Below are 22,647 nucleotides of genomic sequence, written 5' to 3'. Positions count from 1 at the left end.
TGTTCTTCTGTACATGTAAAAGCAAAAAATAAGGTTATTGTGCATATAAAACAAGAAATACTGTAAGGTTCTTCTGCATATAAAATAGTAAGGTTCTTATAAAACAAAATAATGTTCTGTATATAAAACAAAAAATAAGTTTAGTCTTTATATAAAACAAAAAGAAGGTTATTCTGCATATTTAAACAAAAAATCTGGTTATTCTCTAGATATAAAACGTAAAAATAAGGTTTGTCTACATGTCAACAAAAAAATAAGGTTCTTCTGTCCATATAAAACAAAAAATATTGTTCTGCATATAAAACAAAAATTAGGTTCTGCATATAAAACATAAAAATAAGGTTCTTCTCCATATAAAACAAAAAATAATGTTCTTCTATAGATGATAGATGCAGCCTTCAAATCTAGTTTGCTGGGAATCTGGCCTGGTATTATGTTTTGTGTCTAAGGTCTGTCTGTGTTTGTGTGGGGGGGTGGGTGGCGTGGGATAGATCGGCCGGGGCCTTCGACAGGGCCGACAAGCCCGATGTCACTTTTGTGACACAAACATGACGCGAATGATGACAGACAGACAGCGAACACCCACCCGGTCCTCCAACTAGGCAATTATATTGTAGGATAAAACGTAAGGTTCTTTTGCAAATAAAACAAAAACAATTGTTTCTTCTGCATATAACGTTTCGGTGCTATACCTTCATCAGGTTTTTCAAAAAACCTGATGAAGGTCTAGCACGAAACGTTGTTTTCCCTATTTATCTTCTAATAAAGAGTTTACCAGTAAGGTCAGTGTCTTGGGGGATTTTCTCTACTTCTAGTTCATTTTTCCATCCTACGCACCTGATTTAAAGTTTTTAAGGTGTGCAACAACTGTACATATAAAACACGAAAATATGCTTCTTCTGTACATATTAAACATAGGTAAGGTTCCTCTGCATGTAAAACAAGAAAATATAAAACATAGAAAATAAGGTTCCTCTGCATGCAAAACATAAAAAATAAGGTTATTCTGTACATATAAAAGAAAATAATATGCTTCCTTACATACTGTATAAAACAAGATTTTTTTTCTTTTGTACAGCTAAAATGTAGAAAATAAGGTTCCTCTGCATGTAAAACATTAAAAATAAAGTTATTCTGTACATATAAAACAAAAAAATCTGGTTATTCTGTACATATAAAATATAAAATATAAGGTTCTTCTGTATAAAACAAAAAATGTGTTAAGCTTTTCCATAGTGTCAGACCTCGTCAGTAAGGTCAGTAAATCACCTTCCAAGTGAAACTCCACTGATTCAACATGTGCTTTATAGGCAAAGATTCTTAAAGACTTAAAGATGTGTTGATATATGTCTGTCTCTGCTACCAAGTTTCATCATCGACCTCAGTACAGTTGTCATTTCTGCTTCAGGTTAACTTCAGCTCTTTGGAAAGGAAAGGATCCACGTCACACAAGACTTTGATCATAATTTTACTTGCTGCTTCTCCTTTGTTGCGCACCATGTCGATCACTGCTCGTGCTTTGTCTGCCCTGACTTTTGTTTGGGCAAACGCCGACTCCATTTCTTGATGACTTACTACCCTCTGCTGCAGAAGTTCATCCAGCAATGTCTTTAAAACAGATTCAGACACTCGGTTGATGAAATCTGTTCGAGCTGACAACAACAGCTTCTCCTTTGCGGAGACACTCGAAGCACCTGGAAGGTAAGTTGGAAAAAGACCAGGAGTCACATTGTAACAGAGACTTCTTAGAAATTAAAACAATTTGAACAGGACCACATTAAAATAGTGACTAGAATGTTATAGAGCTGAACAGTCACGTGACATCTCTTGCCCCAGAAGTGAGTTCCCCATTCATTTTATTCATAGACCTTTTGAAAAATCCTTATATAATGAGTTTTAAGGCTGGAACCAAGGTAACCCGTGACCTACTGAATCGTGAGTGACCATAAAACATTTTACTTGGATCAAAAACAAAAAAGACGGGGGGAATCAAACATTTTATTTCCACCCCCCAGGGTGAACAATGTTTAAATTACAGGGTGAACCAACCCGTTCTCACTCCGAGCGCGTAGCATATTGACGCTTTGTCCCGTCCCTTGTGCGGTTACATGCTGCCACTCCGACGTGCTGCCACTCCGACGTTCTGCCACTCCGAAATATCGGCACTCAGAAAGGGGGTCTATATTCCCCGTTTTTCACTAACCTCTCCCAGCCCCCACGCCAAACCTAACCTCCCCCCATGCCTAAACCTAACCTCCACCAGACCCTAACCCAAAACCTAACCTCTCCCACCCCCACGCCTAAACCTAAGGTCGGCATTGCGGCTTCTAAGGTGAACGACCGCCAGTCCGAATAATGGAAGTTAACGTTCGGAGTGGCAGGGCTTCGGAAAGGCAGAGGAACCCCCCCTTGTGCGTCGCTTGTTACTAACATGGTACCCTTGAGCGACACATGAAACGACTTGGGCTTTCCGACTAAACTCAATGCAAACCCATGGAAGTCATCTTTGACGCTTATGGCAACTGCTCCCCCATTAGCCTAACTGCTCCCCCATTAGTCAACTGCTCCCCCATTAGGGTCTGTTGGAGCTAACCTCTCCCAGACGCTAACCCTAAACCTAACCTCTCCCACCCCCCATGCCTAAACCTAACCTCCCCCAGACCCTAACGCTAACCTCTCCCACCCCCCATGCCTAAACCTAAACTCCCCCAGACCCTAACCCTAAACCTAACTTCTCCCACCCCCCATGCCTAAACCTAACCTCCCCCCAGACCCTAATGGGGGAGCAGTTAGGCTAATGGGGGAGCAGTTAGGCTAATGGGGGAGCAGTTGCCATAAGCGTCAAAGATGACTTCCATGGGTTTGCATTGAGTTTAGTCGGAAAGCCCAAGTTGTTTCATGGGTCGCTCAAGGGTACCATGTTAGTAACAAGTGACGCACAAGGGACGGGACAAAGCGTCAATATGCTACGTGCTCGGAGTGAGAACGTGTTGGGTGAACACCATGGCCCTGATAAAAAATTGTGCCTTGATGTTAGATATAATTTTCAACATGCAATTTAACTCTCCTAAATACTCATATTCAGTGTCTTTTCTCACCTTGTTGCTGACCATTGTTGTAGTCACCTGGAATAAGATGAAGAATAAAATGCTTACTGATATTTAGCTGATTTATTGCTTTTATATGTGGTATGTGTTTGAGTATTCACAGCACACAAGGGGAGCGTATCAATGTTCCCAGGGCTCGATGCTCCCAGGGTTCAATGTTCCCAGGGTTCAATACCAGTGTTTCCTCTATGCTTTTCATTTTTCACATGCATTTTCATATGCATTCTATTTTATTCTACTATATGCAGTGGTAATATATATATATATATATATATATATATATATATATATATATATATATATATTAGGGCTGTCAGCGTTAACGCGTTAATCGCGATGCGATTAAGTTCCGACCATAATGCGTTATTTTTTTAAATCGGGCTAATCGCATGCCGCTATTTTGTCCCTTCGACGCACCCGTATTTGTAGTCAAGCCGGTCGCAGCGGTTTCCTGTCTGCTGCTGTTGCAGGCAGGCATGGAAAAGAAAGAGCAACATGCTTCTAAATGGCTCGTTTTACTTAAAAAAAAACTCCCAAATGGCACAGCGGATAAATCAACAGTAGTTTGCACATTGTGTAAAACGGAATTAAAATATCACCGAAGTACATCGAGTTTGAGCTATCACTTAAAAGCTAAGCATACCGGAGCAGCTAGCGTCGCCGTAGCCTCAACGCGAGACTCATCACTCATTCTTCCTTGGTCTCGGATGTGCGGGTCCTCTAGCCACTGGGAGGTTGGCTCCAATGGCTTCACGCGATATTCACATTATCAATCACAATAAAACTGTAATACCGAGGAATTATTCACAAGTGCCAAAGTGTTAGCTCAGACACAGCCTTCTTTGGCTGTGTCATTTTGGGTTTTGACTGCTCTACAGCGCCACCACCGGAAGTATCGGTTCTGGAGCGTGTACTGCACTGTTTACAATTGTGCATTTATTTTCTGTTCAATAAATATTTTGAGGACAGTTACCTCCTGTCTACATTGCACTTCAATAGAGAGCCCCAGGGATGACGTATTTTTGTAGTCGGAACGCGGAATTCCCGGACTTCCTGGTTCTTCACTATTTCTGCCTATGGGATTTTTGAATGCGTTTTTGGCACGATGCTTCAAATAAGGTCTCTGGGCAACGCAAGCTTAATCAAACGCAAACCAGTGTTCAGCGGGATAATCTTCACACATGAGGACCACTTTCATGAGTTTTGAAGCGTAAATGCGAGCCCTAGAAGTAAAAAGCTCGTGCTAAGCTAATCCAGAACTACACGCACACACACACACACACACACACACACACACACACACACACACACACACACACATTGTATTTTCCCATACAATGAGGCAATCCAGTAAACTAAACTTAAAGCTATAGCATTAGCCGAGTAAACTACATGAGGGCAAGTGGTGGACTGGACATAATACAGCATGGAAGTTTATTTGGAGTCTTGGACTGCAGTGATCGCACCAACGGCAGCAGAAACCGTAAGTTTGCTCCTTTTATAGCGTTTTATAGCGTTTATAGCGTCGGGTGCATGTCGGGCGCGGATCTATAAATAGTATGAAATAATTTGCGCGGATTTATGGTGGGCGGACGGTTCATGCATACACGCGGATTAGGATCGTATAAAAGCTCATCCGCGCATCTCTAATATATATATATATAATATATAATATGCTCACCATTGTAAATCTCCATGTCACTGTCTTGGCTGAATATGATCATAAGATTTATATCGACTTTGACAAGCATCACGGGGATCTTATTGCTAAAGCTGTGACAGGAGGGGCCTTTGACAGGGCCTTGACGCTGGTCTTTCATACTTTTGGCTGTGCTCAAAGACACTTTACAAACACAGGAGAAAACAACTTTAGTAAAGAGAGGAAAATATTACGAGTGAGAAAAAAGGTTATAGTTCATCACATGCAGATTTACAATAGAACACCGCAGCAATGAGTCCAGAAGTAGCATGGTCGATCTTCAGGGTTTTAGAATGGGGTTTTTGAATGGGGTTTTCGCTAAAATGCAACATCAACATCATCATCATCATGATGTCATGATGATGACATCATCATCATCATCACGTCATCAACATGTATGTCATCACTCTATTGTGAGCATTATTTTACCCCTGCCCTAACCCCTCCCCCCCTCCCCACCAAGCGCACAAAATCCACCAATGCCTGGGAACATCGACCCTGGGAACATCGAGCCCTTGGAACATTGAGCTGACCCCCACACGAGCCATCTAATGCTTGTTTACTAAATAATGCTCAGATCATGTATGTAGAAAAAGTATTGTATTTTTTTGTCTGACCTTCTCGAATATCAGCATCCCATACAATGTCACCGTGCTGACTTGTTAGTATGAGCTTGAAGTTAGTGTCTGCATTGTTAATGTACACCTCAAAGAAAGGTGGTGTTCCTCCACAGCAAATCTTTAATCCTTTAGTCTGTGGAGGAAAGGATAAGGCAAAGGGAGGGGGTTAGTTTTTGCCATGCTTATGCTGCATTCCATTTAACCTGAGAGCAGGGGATTTCACCATTCAAAGGTCATGAACTCCCCGTGTCACGTCACCTGTCCTCGGATTTTCTCTGCCAAACTCGGGGGAGGCTCATCAGCCCCAACCTCAAAAATCCAAGATGGCTGCTCCGTGCTTCAACAGTAGTTACAATCGTAGTAAATACTAGGGATGCACCGATTGTGATTTTCTTGGCCAGTTCCGATTTCCGATTTTTGAATAGTCTGACTTGCCAATACCGATTTTGGCCGATTCCGATTCATTTTCTTTCTAAGAACAATAATTGACAGCTTACACAAACATTTTTTTAACTTTGGTTTATTAGAAAATTAAGATTTACGTAACAATTCTTATCATTTGCATGAGGTAGGATCATCTCACTCAGACACATCTCAAAATAAAAGTGTTCCAGGTTTATTTATTTATTTAAAAAGGATGCGTGTGGCACCAGCTAATCTTCCTGGGGTCCAAATACAATACTACAATGCAATACAATACAAGCCTTATATACATATATACAACATAACATTTTTCTGACGTTTACATGTTATTCATCAGATACATAAACATCATGTATGTGTAATATAACACATTTGCATTTTGAGTTATGTTACTTACATTGTTACACTATGTACATACATTTCTGAGTAGGGGAGAGTGGGGTGAGTTGTGCCACTTTTTACTTGAGGTGTCTTTAAAGTGAGGGCATGACAGTAATGCCTCCAACTACAATATGTAAATATATTTCAGGATGTTGTGCACCACTGGGAACACTCCCTTTGGATCTTAAATAAACAGTTAAAAAAATATGGCTATTCTTAAAAAAGTGGTCTCTTGGCACAACTTGCCCCCGGTGCGGGGTAAGTTGTGCCTTTGGAGAGAATACGTTGGGGTAAATTGTGCCATTGATTACTGAAGTAAAACAGAACATTTTCATCTCATATACTGTAATGCTATATCAAAGCAAGACAAAATAAAGATAACACTAAAGTCCAGTGTACTATAACAGGGTTAAACAAGGCTAAACGGTAGCAACAGTTGACCTACATATTTAACATTTTCAGAAATAAAAATTATGTTCAAAATCAACAAAATCAACTATCACAGAGCCAGGCTACACTTGCCAATACTGCAATATTCTTCAACAAGGTCTATTTAAACATTTAAGAACAAAATGAAATAAAATTTCACTAAATCAACTGCAACTGCACTGGCACAACTTAACCCAGGCCTTTTGGCACAAATCACCCCATCCCCACCATTTTAACAAACTTGTATCATATAGCTGGTTTGGAGCTAACATCATGCTAACAGTATAGCCTCATATTGTAGCTTACTAAAACACTAACACATGTGTGAAATGTTTTCAAGCTTGTCTATAATTGTTCAGACACAACAATCAATAAACCTTGATCATAAAAAATTTACTTTGAGAGGCAAAAAACAGTTTTTTGAACTTAAATGTGGTTAGCTCTTGTGCCATCTGCCTCCCTTCTTTGCAGAGTGAGTAAAATGGATGCCTCTTCAAAAATGTGTGGACACATGACCAATTTCTTCTATGGTTTTCTAGATACAAGGGGTGGCACAACTTCCCCACTGGCACAACTCACCCCACTCTCCCCTACAAGGAAGACATGGAATTGCACATGAACAACTGGACTATTGATAATCTGTTTAATGCATTCTTAAATGGAATTTGAAAGCGGACTTATTTGATTGACGTATGTGAAGAATCCATGTATGTTGTGTTCCTTCGTTTCTCCGTTTCAAAACCAAATCGTAAAAACCAAATAACGGTTTAGTTTTTTCTTTTTCTGTTTTAAAACTAAACGGGAAAAGGGGAAAATCAAGTTTTATTTGTTTTGTTGTTTTGTTTCTGTGATATTTGGATCTTTTTGGAAACCCCTGTGAATGCTGGGAAAACGAGGAGAGGAGGAGGCGCATGCGCGACATTTCCGCAGAAGTTTCAGTCTCAGAAAACAGGAAGAGAGGAGAGTATGGTCTGAAGTTTGCTTGTTACGTTTTGACAACTTATTGCAGTTATGGCCGCACTTGAACCGGTTAGTAACGTTATTTCGTTATTTTTTATGTTGTTTGTATTTGGACCCCAGGAAGATTAGCTGGTGCAACACGCATCCTTTTTAAATAAATAAATAAACCTGGAACACTTTTATTTTGAGATGTGTCTGAGTGAGATGATCCTACCTCATGCAAATGATAAGAATTGTTGTTTGTCGTTTTTATGTTGTCCTCTCCATGTGGGCATGCTTTCAAACTTATATCAGCTAAAACAGATGTTTATGTAACGTTACATTAACGTTAGCTTGCAAGCTAACATTAGCTTTCAGCTGTTATATTTGAGGCAAACCTGCCGCTCATGTTGTGGTGTTGTACAGTATAACGTAGCGACTAGCTAGCTTGTCTGTCTGACCGTCTGCATGTCTCTTTGTCTGTCAATCTGTCTCACTGTCTGTCTACCTGACTGTCAGTCAACAGATAGGCAGACAGTGAGACAGACAGTCAGTAGCCTACCTCAGTCAGTGACTTTCTGACTCTGTCTGTCTGTCTGTCTGTCTGTCTCACTGTCTGCCTGTCTACCTGACTGACTGTCAGTCAGTGTCTCTCTGACTGACTGTGTGTTTCGCCTGTCTACCTCACTGACTGATGTCTGTCTGCCACTGACTGTCTGCCTGACTGTCACACTGGATGTTATGTAATTTAGTGTATAGCTTTCGTTGCTTTGAATTTGACATTAGGCCATGACAATTGAGGCCTCTTTTAGGTCTGTGACCTCTGACCCCTTTTGTTTTTGCCCATCCTTAGTCTTCTGCACGGCCCAGCCACCATCACAGTCTTCATCACCAGTGTCAGGCCCAGTCTCCTGAAAGGTTCCGCCTGTGTCGTTGGTGTCCGGGCCATCGTCCAGGGTTGCTCCACCCTTCGGCCCAGCCTCCTGGACACCCTCTACACCTGTTGTGCCTGTTCTCCCCTGCCCAGGCCACATCACCTGCTCACTTCCTCCATGGCATGGCAAGGGCATCCGCTCCGTCTTTGCCTCCGGTTGCAGCCCTGGCATAAGACCGGTGTCTGGTCTCCAGTCTACTTATAATCACATCCTCAATTCTCAAGTACTGTTCAAAGTCCTCGATTCTTCGCTCAAGACCATCGATTACCTTGTCTTTTTCCTTGACAAGGTTCTTAAGTTGTTTTATTTAATCCACTAGAGCAAGTAGCGTAGCTTGTTGTTTAGCCACTGTGCTCAGCTCATTCGACATCAATTTACGGATCCCATCCAACTCTTCCTCAAGTGGGGTTTTTTTTTCTGTGCAATTTCCTCCAACTTTCCCTTTCAGCACTGTAAGTCTTGTTTAGGTCAGTTTGTTTCCAGCTAGTTTTATTGCTGCTGGTGTAGCTACACTCCGCAGGGCGCCGCCATCTTACGACGTGACGCGATGTCACATCGTCCAGGTTACTGGACAGAGCTTTTCTTTTTGTGTGCAAATACAATGAATAAAAAAAAAATCCAGTATATCCCACAGCTATCATGTATTTACTTTTCCAAAAGAAAACAGGTGCAACCGAACATCAAAATGTGATCCATCCATGGACAAGGAGTTTATAGCCTGGCTCCAGACCTTCGAAGCCACGCCCACACCATCGTTGTGGATTTGGCTGTTCTTGACTAGAAGAGGAAATTAGTTTATGAGTTGAAGATTCAGTCTGAATATCAGAGTTTACACACAGTCCGAAATTTCGTATGCGTTTTTTTTAATCCGCCATCCGGAAAAAGAAAATCGTCACTCACAGAAAACCTTGCACGCTGATTAGTCCAATGCGTTTTATTATTATGTTCGTCATTCTATTCATTATACGAAACAAATACTGACAGGCAGCAGCAGTGATGTGGACTGGAGAAGGCAGTTGGCAGCAGGTCGGCAGGTCGGAGAATGGTTATCATAGGCTACTGGACAGTGGCAGCCGACACAGGGCTCCATCAATGCTCACATTCACCTCACCAAGCCGGCTGTGGTGTGCTGTGGCCGGATGCTGCAGAGGGAGCGGAGAGGGAGAGGGAGGTGAGTGAGCTGCTCAGACTGGACTCCAGCCGAGCGGGACAGTTGTTCCTCCGCGGCTTATTTTCGACTTGTTTGTGTGACAAACTGCGAGTTTTGTGTCTTCTTCACTGATGGTGAAAAATTCCCACACTGAGGAGGACATGCTGGCGTGTGTGTGGTGGGCTGGCTGCTTTCTTTTGGCTGCAGCCCATCTGTCTTGCTGCTTTGGGGTGCGCGCCCCTCACTTGAAAAAAGGGGGGAGCCGACAGGCACACAGAATCGGATATGCAGACTGACCGGCGCAGGTCACCGGTTGCGGCCGATCAGCTGAAAATCGGCCATTTCCGGTCACGTGACGATCAATCGGTGCATCTCTAGTAAATACTGTTGATTAGCACTTTCTGTTGCTACAGTACAGTGTTTCTATGTGCAAAACACCCTGAAATGTGTTGTTATCGACTGTTATTGCAAACAATGGCTAGCCCGGCTAGAGCAAACCTTGGCTGGATTCCAGATTGTTTAAAAGGAACACCGACAACTCGGGGGTGATGTCACTTAAACCTGGGGGTGATGTCACTCAACCGTGAAATCCCAAAGCTCCAAGTTTAAATGGAATGTAGCAACAATCACAGCAGAAAGATGTGACTTTACAGGAAAACATGTCTCTAGGAAAACATTTTCTATGAAAGGACCCTCAGACCTGCTTCAACTAGGATTTTCTTCTCAGCAAAAAATGTGTGTTGGCCATGCTGCTAGCTGTTGACTAAATGGGTATGACTAACTAGGTTGAGCAGAAAGTGTATATTTCAGAAAATGATCACATGATCCCCCCCCCCCCCCGATTTTTTATCCCATTTTTATCCCCCATTAGTGCTAATCCAATTTATTTATCCTGGTTGCTACTCCACCCTCTGCCGATCTGGGGAGAGCCGAAACTGGCTCCATGCTTCCTCTGAGACATGGGCAGTTAGCCAGCCGCTTCTTTTCACCTGACAGAGGCTTCACCGGTAGGACATAGCACGTGGGAGGTTCACGCTATTCCAACCAGTTCCCCTCCCTCTGAACAGGTGCCCTTAACGACCAGAGGAGGAACCACATTAGCAACCATGATATTGCATGTTTTTGTGAAGGGGGTTCCTATATGAAGGAAACCCCTGGGAGGCACGGGGAGAACATGCAAACTCCACACAGAAAGGCCCTTTTGACAACCCCACCCGAGCGGTGGGCACTCGAGGACATGTGGACGGGCACGCATTCCTTCAGCGTTCACAGCGTCCCAGGTGGGAATCGAACCCAGGACCTTCGAGCTGTGAGGCGACAGCGCTTACCACTGCACCACCGTACCCCCTTAACATCAATACCGCAACGCGTTTCAACCGTTGGGTAACGGTTGAAACGCGTTTGCGGTACTGATCTTGCCCGTATCACCTTCATGAAGATGTCCTCTGGTTGTTAAACTCTTTGTAGTACACAGGTACAATTACTTCCAATTAAATTTTGTCATTTAAATTCCTAACAGCTCCTTTCTTCAATTTTTGATATTATAAAAGGAATCCATTCTGATTAGGGGAATATAGCCTACGGTAAAACATTTCAAACAAAAGTAACCATATTACATAGAGGAGAGATTTTCAAGTGTTCCCCAATTTTAAACACTAAAAGGTGCATGAAAGAAAGGAAAAAGGGAAAAACACAACAGTGGACTATATTATTATGTCCTTTTGCCTGACACGCCTGAATCTGCGAGTGTTTCGTCGTTAAGAAGGTGTTAAGAATGCTCCAGACCCTTCTTACGAAACCTTCTTAACGAAAGATCATAAGAAGCAACCGGGAAAAGCGTTGGCTTCGTTGGCTTCTTACGGGAGCCTTAAGAAGGGTCAAAGAAGCTTCTTAGCTTCTTAAGAAGCTTTTGGGAAACGCATGCCTTCTTAACGAAAGATCAACTTAGGCTAAGAAGCAATCAGGAGCTTCTTTGACCCTTCTTAAGGCTCCCGTAAGAAGCTTCTTAGCGCTAAGAAGCTTTTGGGAAACGCAGCCCTTGTCTGTCTGACTGTGAGGCCATTTACACCTGGTGTTAACATGCATTTTCTGCCATCAGATTGCAATCAGATTGTGTTTTATCACTTGAAAGTACAGGTGTAAACACCCCCAAAACGCATTGAAGAAGGATTGCAATCTGATCGGCCAAACCACCTCCAGAGGTGGTCAGGGAGACAGGGATGCATTGTGTACACATTGAACACAAGTGTAAATGCAATGTGTCCTTCTCAATCTGGATACAGCAACTTTATGTAGATTGAGAGGACACCCATTTCTGCCATCAGATTGCAATCATATTGCAGAAAATACATGTTAACGCCGGGTGTAAATGGAATCAGGTTAATGTCGTCAAGTACAATCTGATTGCAATCTGATGGCAGAAAACGCATGTTAACACCAGGTGTAAATGGCCTCTATGTGTACGTGTGCATGTGTGTGTGTGTGTGTGTGTGTGTGTGTGTGTGTGTGTGTGTGTGTGTGTGTGTGAGAGAGAGAGAGAGTTCACATCTTTAATAAAGGGTTAGTCTGTCACATTCTGAGCCTGCCCCGCCCGCACCCGCGGTATTTTCCTAATTTGCCAAACCAGACCGCGGGACCCGGTGGGTTTTGGGTAGCCCGCGCATCACTAGTGGTTAGGGTTAACTCACCCCCATTGTGAGGGGTGATACACACTGCAGGGGGAGATGCATACACTGCAAATCTGATGAAACTCAGTTGCATACAACCTAGTTGCGCGAGAAATATTTGGTAACACTTTATAATAACGTTCAGTCGTAAGTCATTTATAAGCCTTTAGTTAATGATGAACTAACCATTTACAAAACATGAATATAGATTTGTACATGATTTATAAATCTTATGTTAACATAATACACATGTGTTTTAAGTCATCTATAAACTTTTAGTAAATGAAGTGTTCCTCACCTGTTGTAAATGATGTGTAAATAATTTACAATTAATTTACAAGGCTTTCTGCATCCCCTAATCTAAAGTGTAAACCATTCACCACGGGGGTGCGGTGGCGCAGACGGTAGCGGTGTCGCCTCACAGTCAGAAGGTCCTGAGTTCGATTCTCGCCTGGGACACTGTGGGCGCTGTGGTTGTGTTCCCCCCCATATCTTCAGTGCCTACTGCCCAGGTGGGGTATCTCGTCGTAAGGGCCTTTCTCTCTGTATGGAGTTTGCATGTTCTCCCCGTGCTCCCCCAGGGGGTTCCTCCGTATATAACCCCCCCACTAAAAACATGCAGAAGATCAGATCGTCATCGTCATCCGACCAGTGACGACAACATCCGAAGTTGGTCCCCGGGCGCTGTACGAGAAAGCGACCACTGCTCCTGGCCTGCCCCCCGGAGGAAAGGACATGCCTGGATGGGTTAAATGCAGAGGACACTTTTCACCGGCCACCGTCAGCATGAGTGTGTTGTGGCCGCATGCATGTATTGTGGTGTTCGTGTGACAATAAAAGACGGGCTTGTCCGTTACGAGTTTTTTTTTTCATCACACATAAATGTGTTACATACAAGGGGGTAGCTCTGTTTGTCAAAAGTGAAGCCAATGCTGAAGTGTCCTCTTTGCCTGCAGGGGGCGACCCATTGGTTTCTGGACTTCTGTTTTGAAGCCTCAAGTATGGCCTCAGTAAGCACCTTTCTAATGTGTTTATGGTCTCACTCGCTAGTTTCAGTCTATGTTAATTGACAGGTCCATTGTCCACTGATCTCACAGCTCAGCGATCACGGACCAATAGCAGGCCGCGCTCTGTGGGAAACCCATGGACTTGTGTCGAGATCCAAGATGGCAATGGCCAAAATGCCATATGTGAGGCGTCAAGTCCACGGACCAATGGGTCGCCCCCTGCAGGCCATTCGAAATAATGCAGGTTTAAGTGCACTTCCACATTGGCTTCAATTTTGACAGAGCTACCCCCTTCTATGTAACACATTTATGTGTGATTAATGGTTTACACTTTAGATTAGGAATGCAGAAAGCCTTGTAAATTAATTGTAAATTATTTACACATCATTTATAACAGGTGAGGAACACTTCATTTACTAAAAGTTTATAGATTACTTTGCGCATTTGTGATATGTTAATGTGATGGGGCCAGTTTTTGCATTCTTTGCTTTGTTCAGATTGTTTGGAAACATTCATTCTTTGTATGCCATGTTATGTCTGACTGTCCCTGAAGGCCACAGCTAGCTGTGGCCGTAATCACAAGTCAAGTCAAGTCAATTTTATTTATATAGCACATTTCATACATAAAGCAATTCAAATTGCTTCACAAGACATTACAGACATAAGAGAATAAAAGAAGATAAAAAGACAATAAAAAGCAAAAAATCAGTAAGATGCTACACGTTTGGTCAATACAGGAAAATAATAGGATAAATAGACATTTCAACAGTTAAAAGCAGTGCTAAACAGAAAAGTTTTTAGACCATTTTTAAAAATAGAAAGTGTTGAGGAAAATCTGAGGGCCTCAGGCAGGTTGTTCCAGCTAACAGCAGCACAGTGTGTAAAGGCGGCCCTGCCCTGGTTCGAGTGGATCCTTGGGACAGCTATTAGGCCGGACCCAGCTGACCTGAGAGGTCTAGTTGGTTCATAGCGAGGGAGGAGATCTGCCATGTATTGTGGGCCTAGGCCGTTGAGTGATTTGTAAGCTAAAAGAAGGATTTTAAATTTAATTCTGTAACCTACAGGGAGCCAGTGTAAAGATTTAAGAACAGGGGTAATGTGATTAGCCCTCCCAGTCCTAGTTAAAACCCTAGCAGCAGCATTTTGAATGAGCTGGAGTTGCCTAAGTTCTTTATTTGACAGACCTGAAAAAAGGCTGTTACAGTAGTCTAATCTACTGTAAATAAAGGCATGAATTAGTTTTTCCAAGTCCTGACTGGACATGAAGCCCCTAATCCGAGCAATATTTTTAAGATGATAGAAAGCAGATTTTCTGACCGACTTAATGTGTGAGCTGAAATTAAGATCGGAGTCGATAGTAACTCCAAGGTTTTTTACTTGGTCCTTTGGCTTAAAGGAAAGAACCTCGAGGCAGGCTGCAATTTGAAGTCGTCGTTCTTTCGGACCAAAAACGATCACCTCAGTTTTGTCTTTATTTAGCTGAAGGAAGTTTTTACACATCCAGTCGTTAATTTGATCAATGCACTGACAGAGTGAGTCAATGGGGGCATGATCGCCTGACGAAAGAGTTATGTACAGTTGTGTATCATCTGCATAGTTATGGTAGGCTATATGATTTCTTTGCATAATTAGAGCTAAAGGGAGCATGTATAAGTTAAATAGAACAGGCCCCATGATAGATCCCTGAGGGACCCCACATATCATTTGATTTATGTCGGAGGTGTAATTGCCAATGGATACCAAGTAGTTTCTGTCCTGGAGATACGTCTTAAACCACTGGAGGGCCGTACCAGAGAGCCCCACCCAGTTTTCTAACCTGTCTAATAGGATTGAGTGATCGACGGTGTCGAACGCAGCGCTGAGGTCCAATAATACTAGAATTGAGTTTTTTCCGGCATCTGAGTTTATTCTAATGTCGTTGAGAACCTTTGTGAGTGCGGTCTCAGTACTGTGATGGGGACGGAAACCTGATTGGAATTTATCTAGTAGATTATTTGTGGTTAGAAATCTGTTTAGTTGAAGATAAACAGCCTTTTCAATGATTTTGCTTATGAATGGGAGATTTGATATTGGTCTATAGTTATTAAGTAATGAGGAGTCAAGACTACACTTTTTAAGTAAGGGTTTGATTACTGCAGTTTTGAGAGATTCAGGAAAAGTGCCGGTCAAGAGGGAGCTGTTAACTATTTGTATAAGGTCAGATGAAAGGCAGTTATAGATGCTTTTAAAAAAGCTAGTTGGGAGGGTGTCCAGGCAACACGTGGATGACTTAAGGCCATGCACAATTTCATCCAAAGTTTTTGGATCAATTGCGCTAAAGTGAGACAGACTTATTGAGTTAGTTAGGATCGGGGGGGATGGTGGACTCGCATCATTTTTCAGTGAGGAGCCACTGATGGCTTGTCTGATCTTGATGATTTTATCATTAAAAAAGGCAGCAAACTCATTACATTTATCAGTGGAAAGGAATTCAGGTGGTACACATAGCGGGGGGTTAATCAGTCTATCAACAGTGGCAAAAAGGGTACGGGCATTGTTTACATTTTTGTTAATGATGTCAGAGAAGTATGATTGTCTTGATTTTTTTAGCTCAAGGTTGTAGGAGTGAAGGCTATCTTTGTAAATAGTGTGGTGAACATGCAGGTTCGACTTGCGCCATTTACTCTCAGCTTTCCTGCAGTTTTTCTTCATATTCCTGACAGAGGCAGCATTCCTCCACGGTGCTTTAAGCTTGCCAGATACCATTTTTGTTCTAACAGGTGCCACACTATCAATAACATTCAGGACAGTTGCATTGAAGATAACAAGAATGTCATTGACAGAGGTAGGAGGAGTAGAAGAGGAGGAGGTTGTTAAAGGAGAGAAGAAATTTTCCATGAACAGAGAACTGGAGCTAGGAGTAATGTTACGTCTTTTGATGGTTTGTGATCTGGGAATGATTACAGGGGAGATCTCCATTACAAAAAAGATACAGAGGTGGTCGGACAGGGCAACATCGATTTTGGAGATGGATGAACATATAAAACCCCTCGAGATGACTAAGTCCAGGGTATGGCCTCTGTTGTGAGTAGGGCCAGAGACATGCTGGGACAGTTCAAATGTCTCGAGTAAATTGAACAGTTCTTTAGCATAATTGTCATTAGCATTGTCAATGTGAAAATTGAAATCTCCAGAAATAGAAATGCAGTTATATTTTATGGAAATTAATGACAATAGTTCAGCAAACTCATCAAAAAAGCTACTTGAGTACTTTGGTGGTCGATAAATAATAAGTATTAAGACAGTGGAGGAGCTCTTCAGGGTGACAGCGAGATATTCAAAGGAAGAAAAGTCTCCAAATGTTACCTGCCTACATTGGAATCTATCAGAGAAAAGAATTGCTACACCGCCCCCCCTCTTGTCAGGCCTGGGAGTGTCAATAAAACTAAAGTTCGGTGGGGCTGATTCAGAAAGAACAGCCATATTGGTGTCCTGATCCAGCCAGGTCTCTGTCAGAAGCATTAGGTCCAGATTGTAGTCGGTAATCAAGTCACTGATGAGCAAGGATTTGTTTGACAGTGACCTCACATTGAGGAGAGCAGCCTTGATATGTTTGAGGCCAGAGTCCAGCTTATTGTTGTTGAGAGGGAAAGCAGGCAGCCCACCTGGCCACAAGGGGGGGATAGTGATGTTCGAATGGGGAGCAGGGGGAGGCTGGAGGGGGCCGGAAGTGACCGGAGGGCAAGGGAGAGTGGTCAGTGGATTCACGTAGGAAAAGTGGAGGGGGGGGGGGGTGAAACGCTGAATAATACTACCAGAGATATCATGTCAATCTTTCAGGGTGGCTAACTTGCGGGAGATATTAGTGGCCAGGACTGTAATTCCTTTATTGTTAGGGTGAAGATTGTCATGTTTGTACAGATGGGCTGAATTCCAGAAAGAGTTGAAGTGATCAAGGAACTCGTAGCCACACGCGGAGGTGAAATTACGTAGCCATTGATTACAGCTGAAGATACGGCTAAAGGATTCAGAACCTCGTCTGAGGGTGGGAATCAAGCCAGAGAATATACAGATCTTCCCCAGGCTTTCTATCGTATCAGCAAGGGTTTCGAGGTCATTCTGCAGCTTCACTGATTGTTTACACCTGGTGTCATTCGTACCCACATGAACGATAACTGATTTAGCAGACGGGTAAAGCTCGACGATGGATGGAATATATTCTACCAGATTGAGAACTTTTGCTCCAGAGAACGAGTATGTTACACATTTAGGGAAGGCGACGTGTCCAATAATCGAGTCGCCTATGAGGATGTAATCGGGGGGCGGAAAAATTATGCTAGGGCCCGGGGAGATGTTGTTGACATTAGCTAGGCTAGCTGCAGCAGTAGCTAGGCTAGCTGTGTTAGCATGGGCAGTGGTATCGGCTAGCTCAGGTGGGTTAGCGGGGCTCAGGTGGGGGAGAGAGGGCGACGAGGGGGGAAGGTGTTGGGCTCGCTTTTCTTGTGCCGGGGGTGACAGGGATTTGTCGTGCCGACGTTTCCTCGATACTTTTGAGGGTACCTGGCCCCGCTCGGGGGGTTGCTGTGCCGTGTGGGCGTCCTCGGCTGCCGGGTTGGATAGGTCCTCCAGTGGGCTGAAGAAGTTGGAGAGAGGAAAAGACCCGAAGCCTTGGATGTCCTCAGCAGGGGAAAACCGTGGGAGAGAGATCCTTCTCTCCTTCGCTGCAACAGATGCCCAGGATGGACCCGGGGTTTGGCTGGCTCCTGGGCGCTCCGAGTCGGGGGGAACAGCGACCCTCAGTAGGTCTGCCAGCCAAGAGGCGAGGTGGATTTGCCGCTGTAGGACATCATGGAGGATGGACTCGAGGGACGAGATTTCAGTCCGAAGCCTGGATATCTCCGCGACTGGTGAGGAGGTGAGTGTTGACATGCTGTCAAAAACTTTTTTGTTGTTGTCACGAAGCCAACGGGCTCAAGTAGATCCCGATCCTGATGTTGGTCACGTAGCGAAGGGTTGTGGATGGTAGCTAGCGGGCGGGCTAGCTGGAAGGCTAGCCGGCTGCAACTTGGACCCAGGGCTGCAGACAAGCCCAGCCAAGATTGCCGACCAGCCCCGCTAGAGTGTTCCGCTCTGAAACAGAGTGTTCGGCTCTTAACAAAGAATAATCCTTGTGGTAGTGAGGATGTGCCACGATCCTCGAAGTGCCTGAAAACAAACCACACTGTATCGGGGAGGTTGCCGTTATTGCCGTCGGGGCTGCTAGCAGATTAGCTTCAGCGCGGCCCCGCACCCGACGGCCGAAGCTTGATTTTGAGTTGTATATCCCCTGTACAGTAGTAGTAGTAGTAGTAGTAGAATCTTTATTTATCCCCCTTGGGGCAATTCATATGCAGCATAACAAAGTTAGTACAAGTACAAGTTCATTGGAAGACCAGTTGCTATGCACTTGCCTTCCGCAATAACGGACCAGCTGGTCCGTTATTGCCCGTTGATTTCTTGAATGGTTCTTTATCGCTTGCCGGTAATGTTAGCTATTTAGCTGGTGGCTATGTTACACGGCTAGGCGTAGCCTGTCAAGTCAGGAGTCGGTGGTTTTAAATTAAAATAATCTAAAACCCAGGGAGTCGATCATTAAAACACTTAATCCAGCATGAAGATAGGGTGCAGCAGTATAGATGGATAAAAGGTGCAGCCTGAAATTCGAGTTTAAAACCGGATAAAAATGTTAAAATTTGACAGAGCTTCTGGCGGGCAAACACGACTGCGACCGTAAACGTCACTTCCTCCGCACTTCTTCCGTCCCAGAAAGTACCCTCACCTGTGGAGGCAGCACAGGTGCGGGGATATAAGGAGAAGGAAGCACAGACAATGGGAGAGACCAGAGGAGAAGGAAGATGACGGACTGACAGCAGGAGTCCAGAGGAGGAGCGGCTGAGATGGGGAGCAGCATTTAGCCCTGCCTGCGGCTTGGGTGAGATGCAGGTGTGAGTGGCTTCGGCTGGGATGGCCGCTGAGTGCCCCTCTCTCCTGGGCGCACCTATGGGCGCACCGTGGCAGATTCACGGGGGAGAAGGAGAGAGGGGGAAGGCCCGGAAGCCGCTCCACCTGGAACTATCTGCCGCGGGCCGGGTGGGGCTCCCCAATCTCTTCCAGCTGCCGTTCCTCCTCCAGACGAGTGAAAAACCAAACCAACCCAACGTGAGGCCAACGAGCGAGGCGTGGTGACTGGTCTCGGATGCTGACGGCCCTTGTGGGGCTGATTCCAGCCGAGTTCGAGAACGGAAAGTTCTCATTAGTGGAGCAGGGGGAAGTCATCCAACCGCGGCAGAGGGGTGACGTCACGACTCACCCCTCTTCGAGTTAAGTACCCGCTGATCCCTTGCTCCACTTGTTTTTGTGGAGGCTGCATTGTCTGCTTTTAACTTGGCTTTTAATTAATTGCCCTGGACATTTTATTCCTTTTTTACTATTTACTAAGCCCATTTTTATTCTACCGGTCCCGATACCTTTGCCATCTAGAGTCATCCCTATTTTTTACTACCTGCCCCAACCACTCAGGCCACTGTGTGTCCCTTGAGTGCTATGTTCCCTAGTATACTATACAGTTTGCAGTGACAGTGTGCTGTGGCGTAGTGAATAAGTTACTTTCAAGTTGTAGGCCGACGGGCCCTGGCAGTTTGACTTCTGACCCCGGGCCTGAGTGCTCTGGGGCATTGGTGGTTGACTCCTGTGTTCTGGTCCCCCTAAGGAAAGCGGTGGACCGGAGTGGGAAACAGGACTACCTCAGACCGGTGGACACAAGGACGTGGATGGACTTTGGGCTGGGTTTGCGGCACATTTTTTATCAATACACATTGTTACCTTTTCTACCCTTGGTTTTAGTATTTTAATTCTGCTCAACCCTGGTGTAAAGAACCTGTGTAGCCTTTTAACAGAGTCACTTGGCAAATCCTAGGTGGCGTTGTCGGACACTTTCAAGACATTGAGAATACATTCCAAATTGGTAATTTTGGGCCACGTGCACTAACATAGCTCGTATTAATGATTTACAAATGTATATTCATGTTTTATAAGTGATCATTAACTAAGGATTATAAATGATTTACGACTGAACGTTATTATAAAGTGTTACCAAATATTTTTGTTATGAAGGACCCAAAGCCTGTGTGTGATCAAAAATATTGTTTCTTATTTAATTAATTAATTAATTAAATGTGTATTATCTATTATTATTAATATTTTTCTTGATGTTGAACCCTAGTTCACATAGCTGTAATAGCTAGTTAAAATCGTACCTTATGGTTGATTTCTGCAATGTCCGGGACTGCTGTGAGGAAGAAATAAACCTCCATTTGAAAGGACTCATTTGGCCGTGACTTTTGGATTATTTCATTTCCAGATTCTTCCGTCGCCACTGCCTGTGGAGAAAATGGACAGATTTTTTGCATAAAAGTGCTTCAAGCTTATAGTAGTCAATATTGTTGTCTGTGTTTTGAAGTACCTTAATTAAAAATAGCTTTTGGTGCACTTTGCATCTATTCTAGAGATTTACCCATACAATATATTTCTTTGTATATTGTGATGTTTGTATTGATTACTATAACAATTGAAATAACCTCTTTCAGAGCAGGATCATCTTGGAACAGATAAACATTTAGCGTGAGATGTGCTTTGTTGGTCTTATAAATTAATGTGTTGCAGTGCACTTTCTTCTCTGGAAACAAAGCACTTATCAGGACCCCCCATAGAGTGAAGGTTGGCTGGAATATCTTGACATGGAATGGTGTGACCTCAGACACTTTTTCCAAAACATCTCCATCGTCATCTATGTGTAGAACTGCAAACTTGTCTGAAATCGTGGGGTTGTCATCTGCACAAGACACAACCACACGTATTCAGTTATGCATCACTGTATATACAAATGCTATAAAATGCAAATGAAGTATTCATTTTATTATATCTAGGTCCACTTACCTAAACAGATCCAGTGTGGCAGATGCACTTCATCTAACTTTCCAGCAATGACTGTGATGTCCAGTAGGGGGCCCCCTGGTGTGTATTGTAAGCGTTCCAGTCTCTCCATTTGTTCCTCCCAAGAGGCAAACTGGTACTTGATGCTGACATTTTCCTGACAAACCCAACGCAGGCCAGACACGCTGCATTCGAAGCAACCTGCTTCAGACTGTAGGCTAAGATTATAAAAGGAAAAAGAAATGACTTGGATGTCACTGCACTGAAATACTGTGTTAAATTAAAGGATATACAGAGGAAAACAGTCAACAGAAACAAAATATGCCTTGTTTTCATTTGGGACAAAATTAGCAAAATCTACTTAAAGGAATAGCTCAGCCCAACATTTTTAATTTGGTAATTGTCTACTCATCCTTATGCCATTACTAAACCTTGCAAGTCCACCGTGGCCATGCAAGGTTTGTCTGTGGAATAGTGGGTGACCTCCATCTGTGAGGTTTGGTAATGTAGATATGCAATAGCGTTCAACTTGGATTTTCATGAAATAATGGATCAAATTAAATGATTTCGACTCAGCACGATCGTCAGGCCACAAGACTGATTATATTACACGAGCTTTAGGGAGTCAATTTATTGCTTTTTTTGAAGCAGGAAGAAGTTCCAGCAGCAAGCCTGGAGCACTCCAGATTCTATGAAGAAAAAATACCCAACCGAGTTTGTACTTCACCATTACAGTCGACAACGTGTCCGTTGAAAGCAAGGAGGAATACCACATACCTCGGCTGTATCCTGGACAATAAAGTATCTGGAGGGAGTATGCTTTAAAAACCATCTCCAAAATAAATCAAAAGGTTAAATTCCTGGCCAGACTTTCCTCCTTCCTAGAAAAAAGTACTCTACAAATTCTGGCGGGCGCTTTGATACAATGTCACTTTGATTACGCATGTACCTCCTGGTACACCGGCATCACCAAGGCCCTCAAAAACAAACTTCAAATATCGCAAAACAAACTAGTACGGCTGTTACACTCTCTCCATCCCAGAACTCACCTTCTGCCTGGCCACTTTTCCAGCCTTAAGTGGCTCAGAGTGGAGGAAAGAGTGAATCAAATTAAGCTGTGCCTGGTCCATAAGATCTTGCACAACATGGTCCCAAAATATCTCCAAAATTATTTCATCAAGGTAAGCGATGTTCATAACTACTCCACCAGAGGGAGCTCCCACAACATTGTCCCCATTAAATTTAAGAGCTGTATGAGCAAAAACTCTTTTAAATACTCAGCCGGGCTATTGTGGAACAGCCTACCGGACAGCCTGAAGCTGATTGACACCTTGAGCAGTT

At 43.6% G+C, this 22,647-nt stretch overlaps 1 protein-coding gene across 1 annotated transcript; it reads right to left on the bottom strand.

The window, feature by feature from the left end:
- Positions 1 to 1,404: 1,404 nt before the first annotated feature.
- On the bottom strand, positions 1,405 to 22,273 carry LOC310792238 (NACHT, LRR and PYD domains-containing protein 1 homolog; the record flags this gene model as incomplete). Its single annotated transcript, XM_083653966.1, has 7 exons — positions 1,405 to 1,694; positions 3,099 to 3,125; positions 5,424 to 5,559; positions 20,631 to 20,753; positions 20,952 to 21,205; positions 21,310 to 21,463; positions 22,256 to 22,273. The coding sequence occupies 7 exons, from the start codon at positions 22,271 to 22,273 to the stop codon at positions 1,405 to 1,407; spliced, it is 1,002 nt and encodes a 333-aa protein (XP_083510092.1).
- Between the last annotated feature and the right edge of the window lie 374 nt (positions 22,274 to 22,647).

The sequence above is a fragment of the Poromitra crassiceps genome (assembly GCF_964638095.1).
Source record: "Poromitra crassiceps genome assembly, chromosome: 17".
NCBI lineage: Eukaryota > Metazoa > Chordata > Actinopteri > Beryciformes > Melamphaidae > Poromitra > Poromitra crassiceps.
Note: the sequence above shows the minus strand (reverse complement) of the source record. Positions and strands in the feature narration are given on the sequence as shown.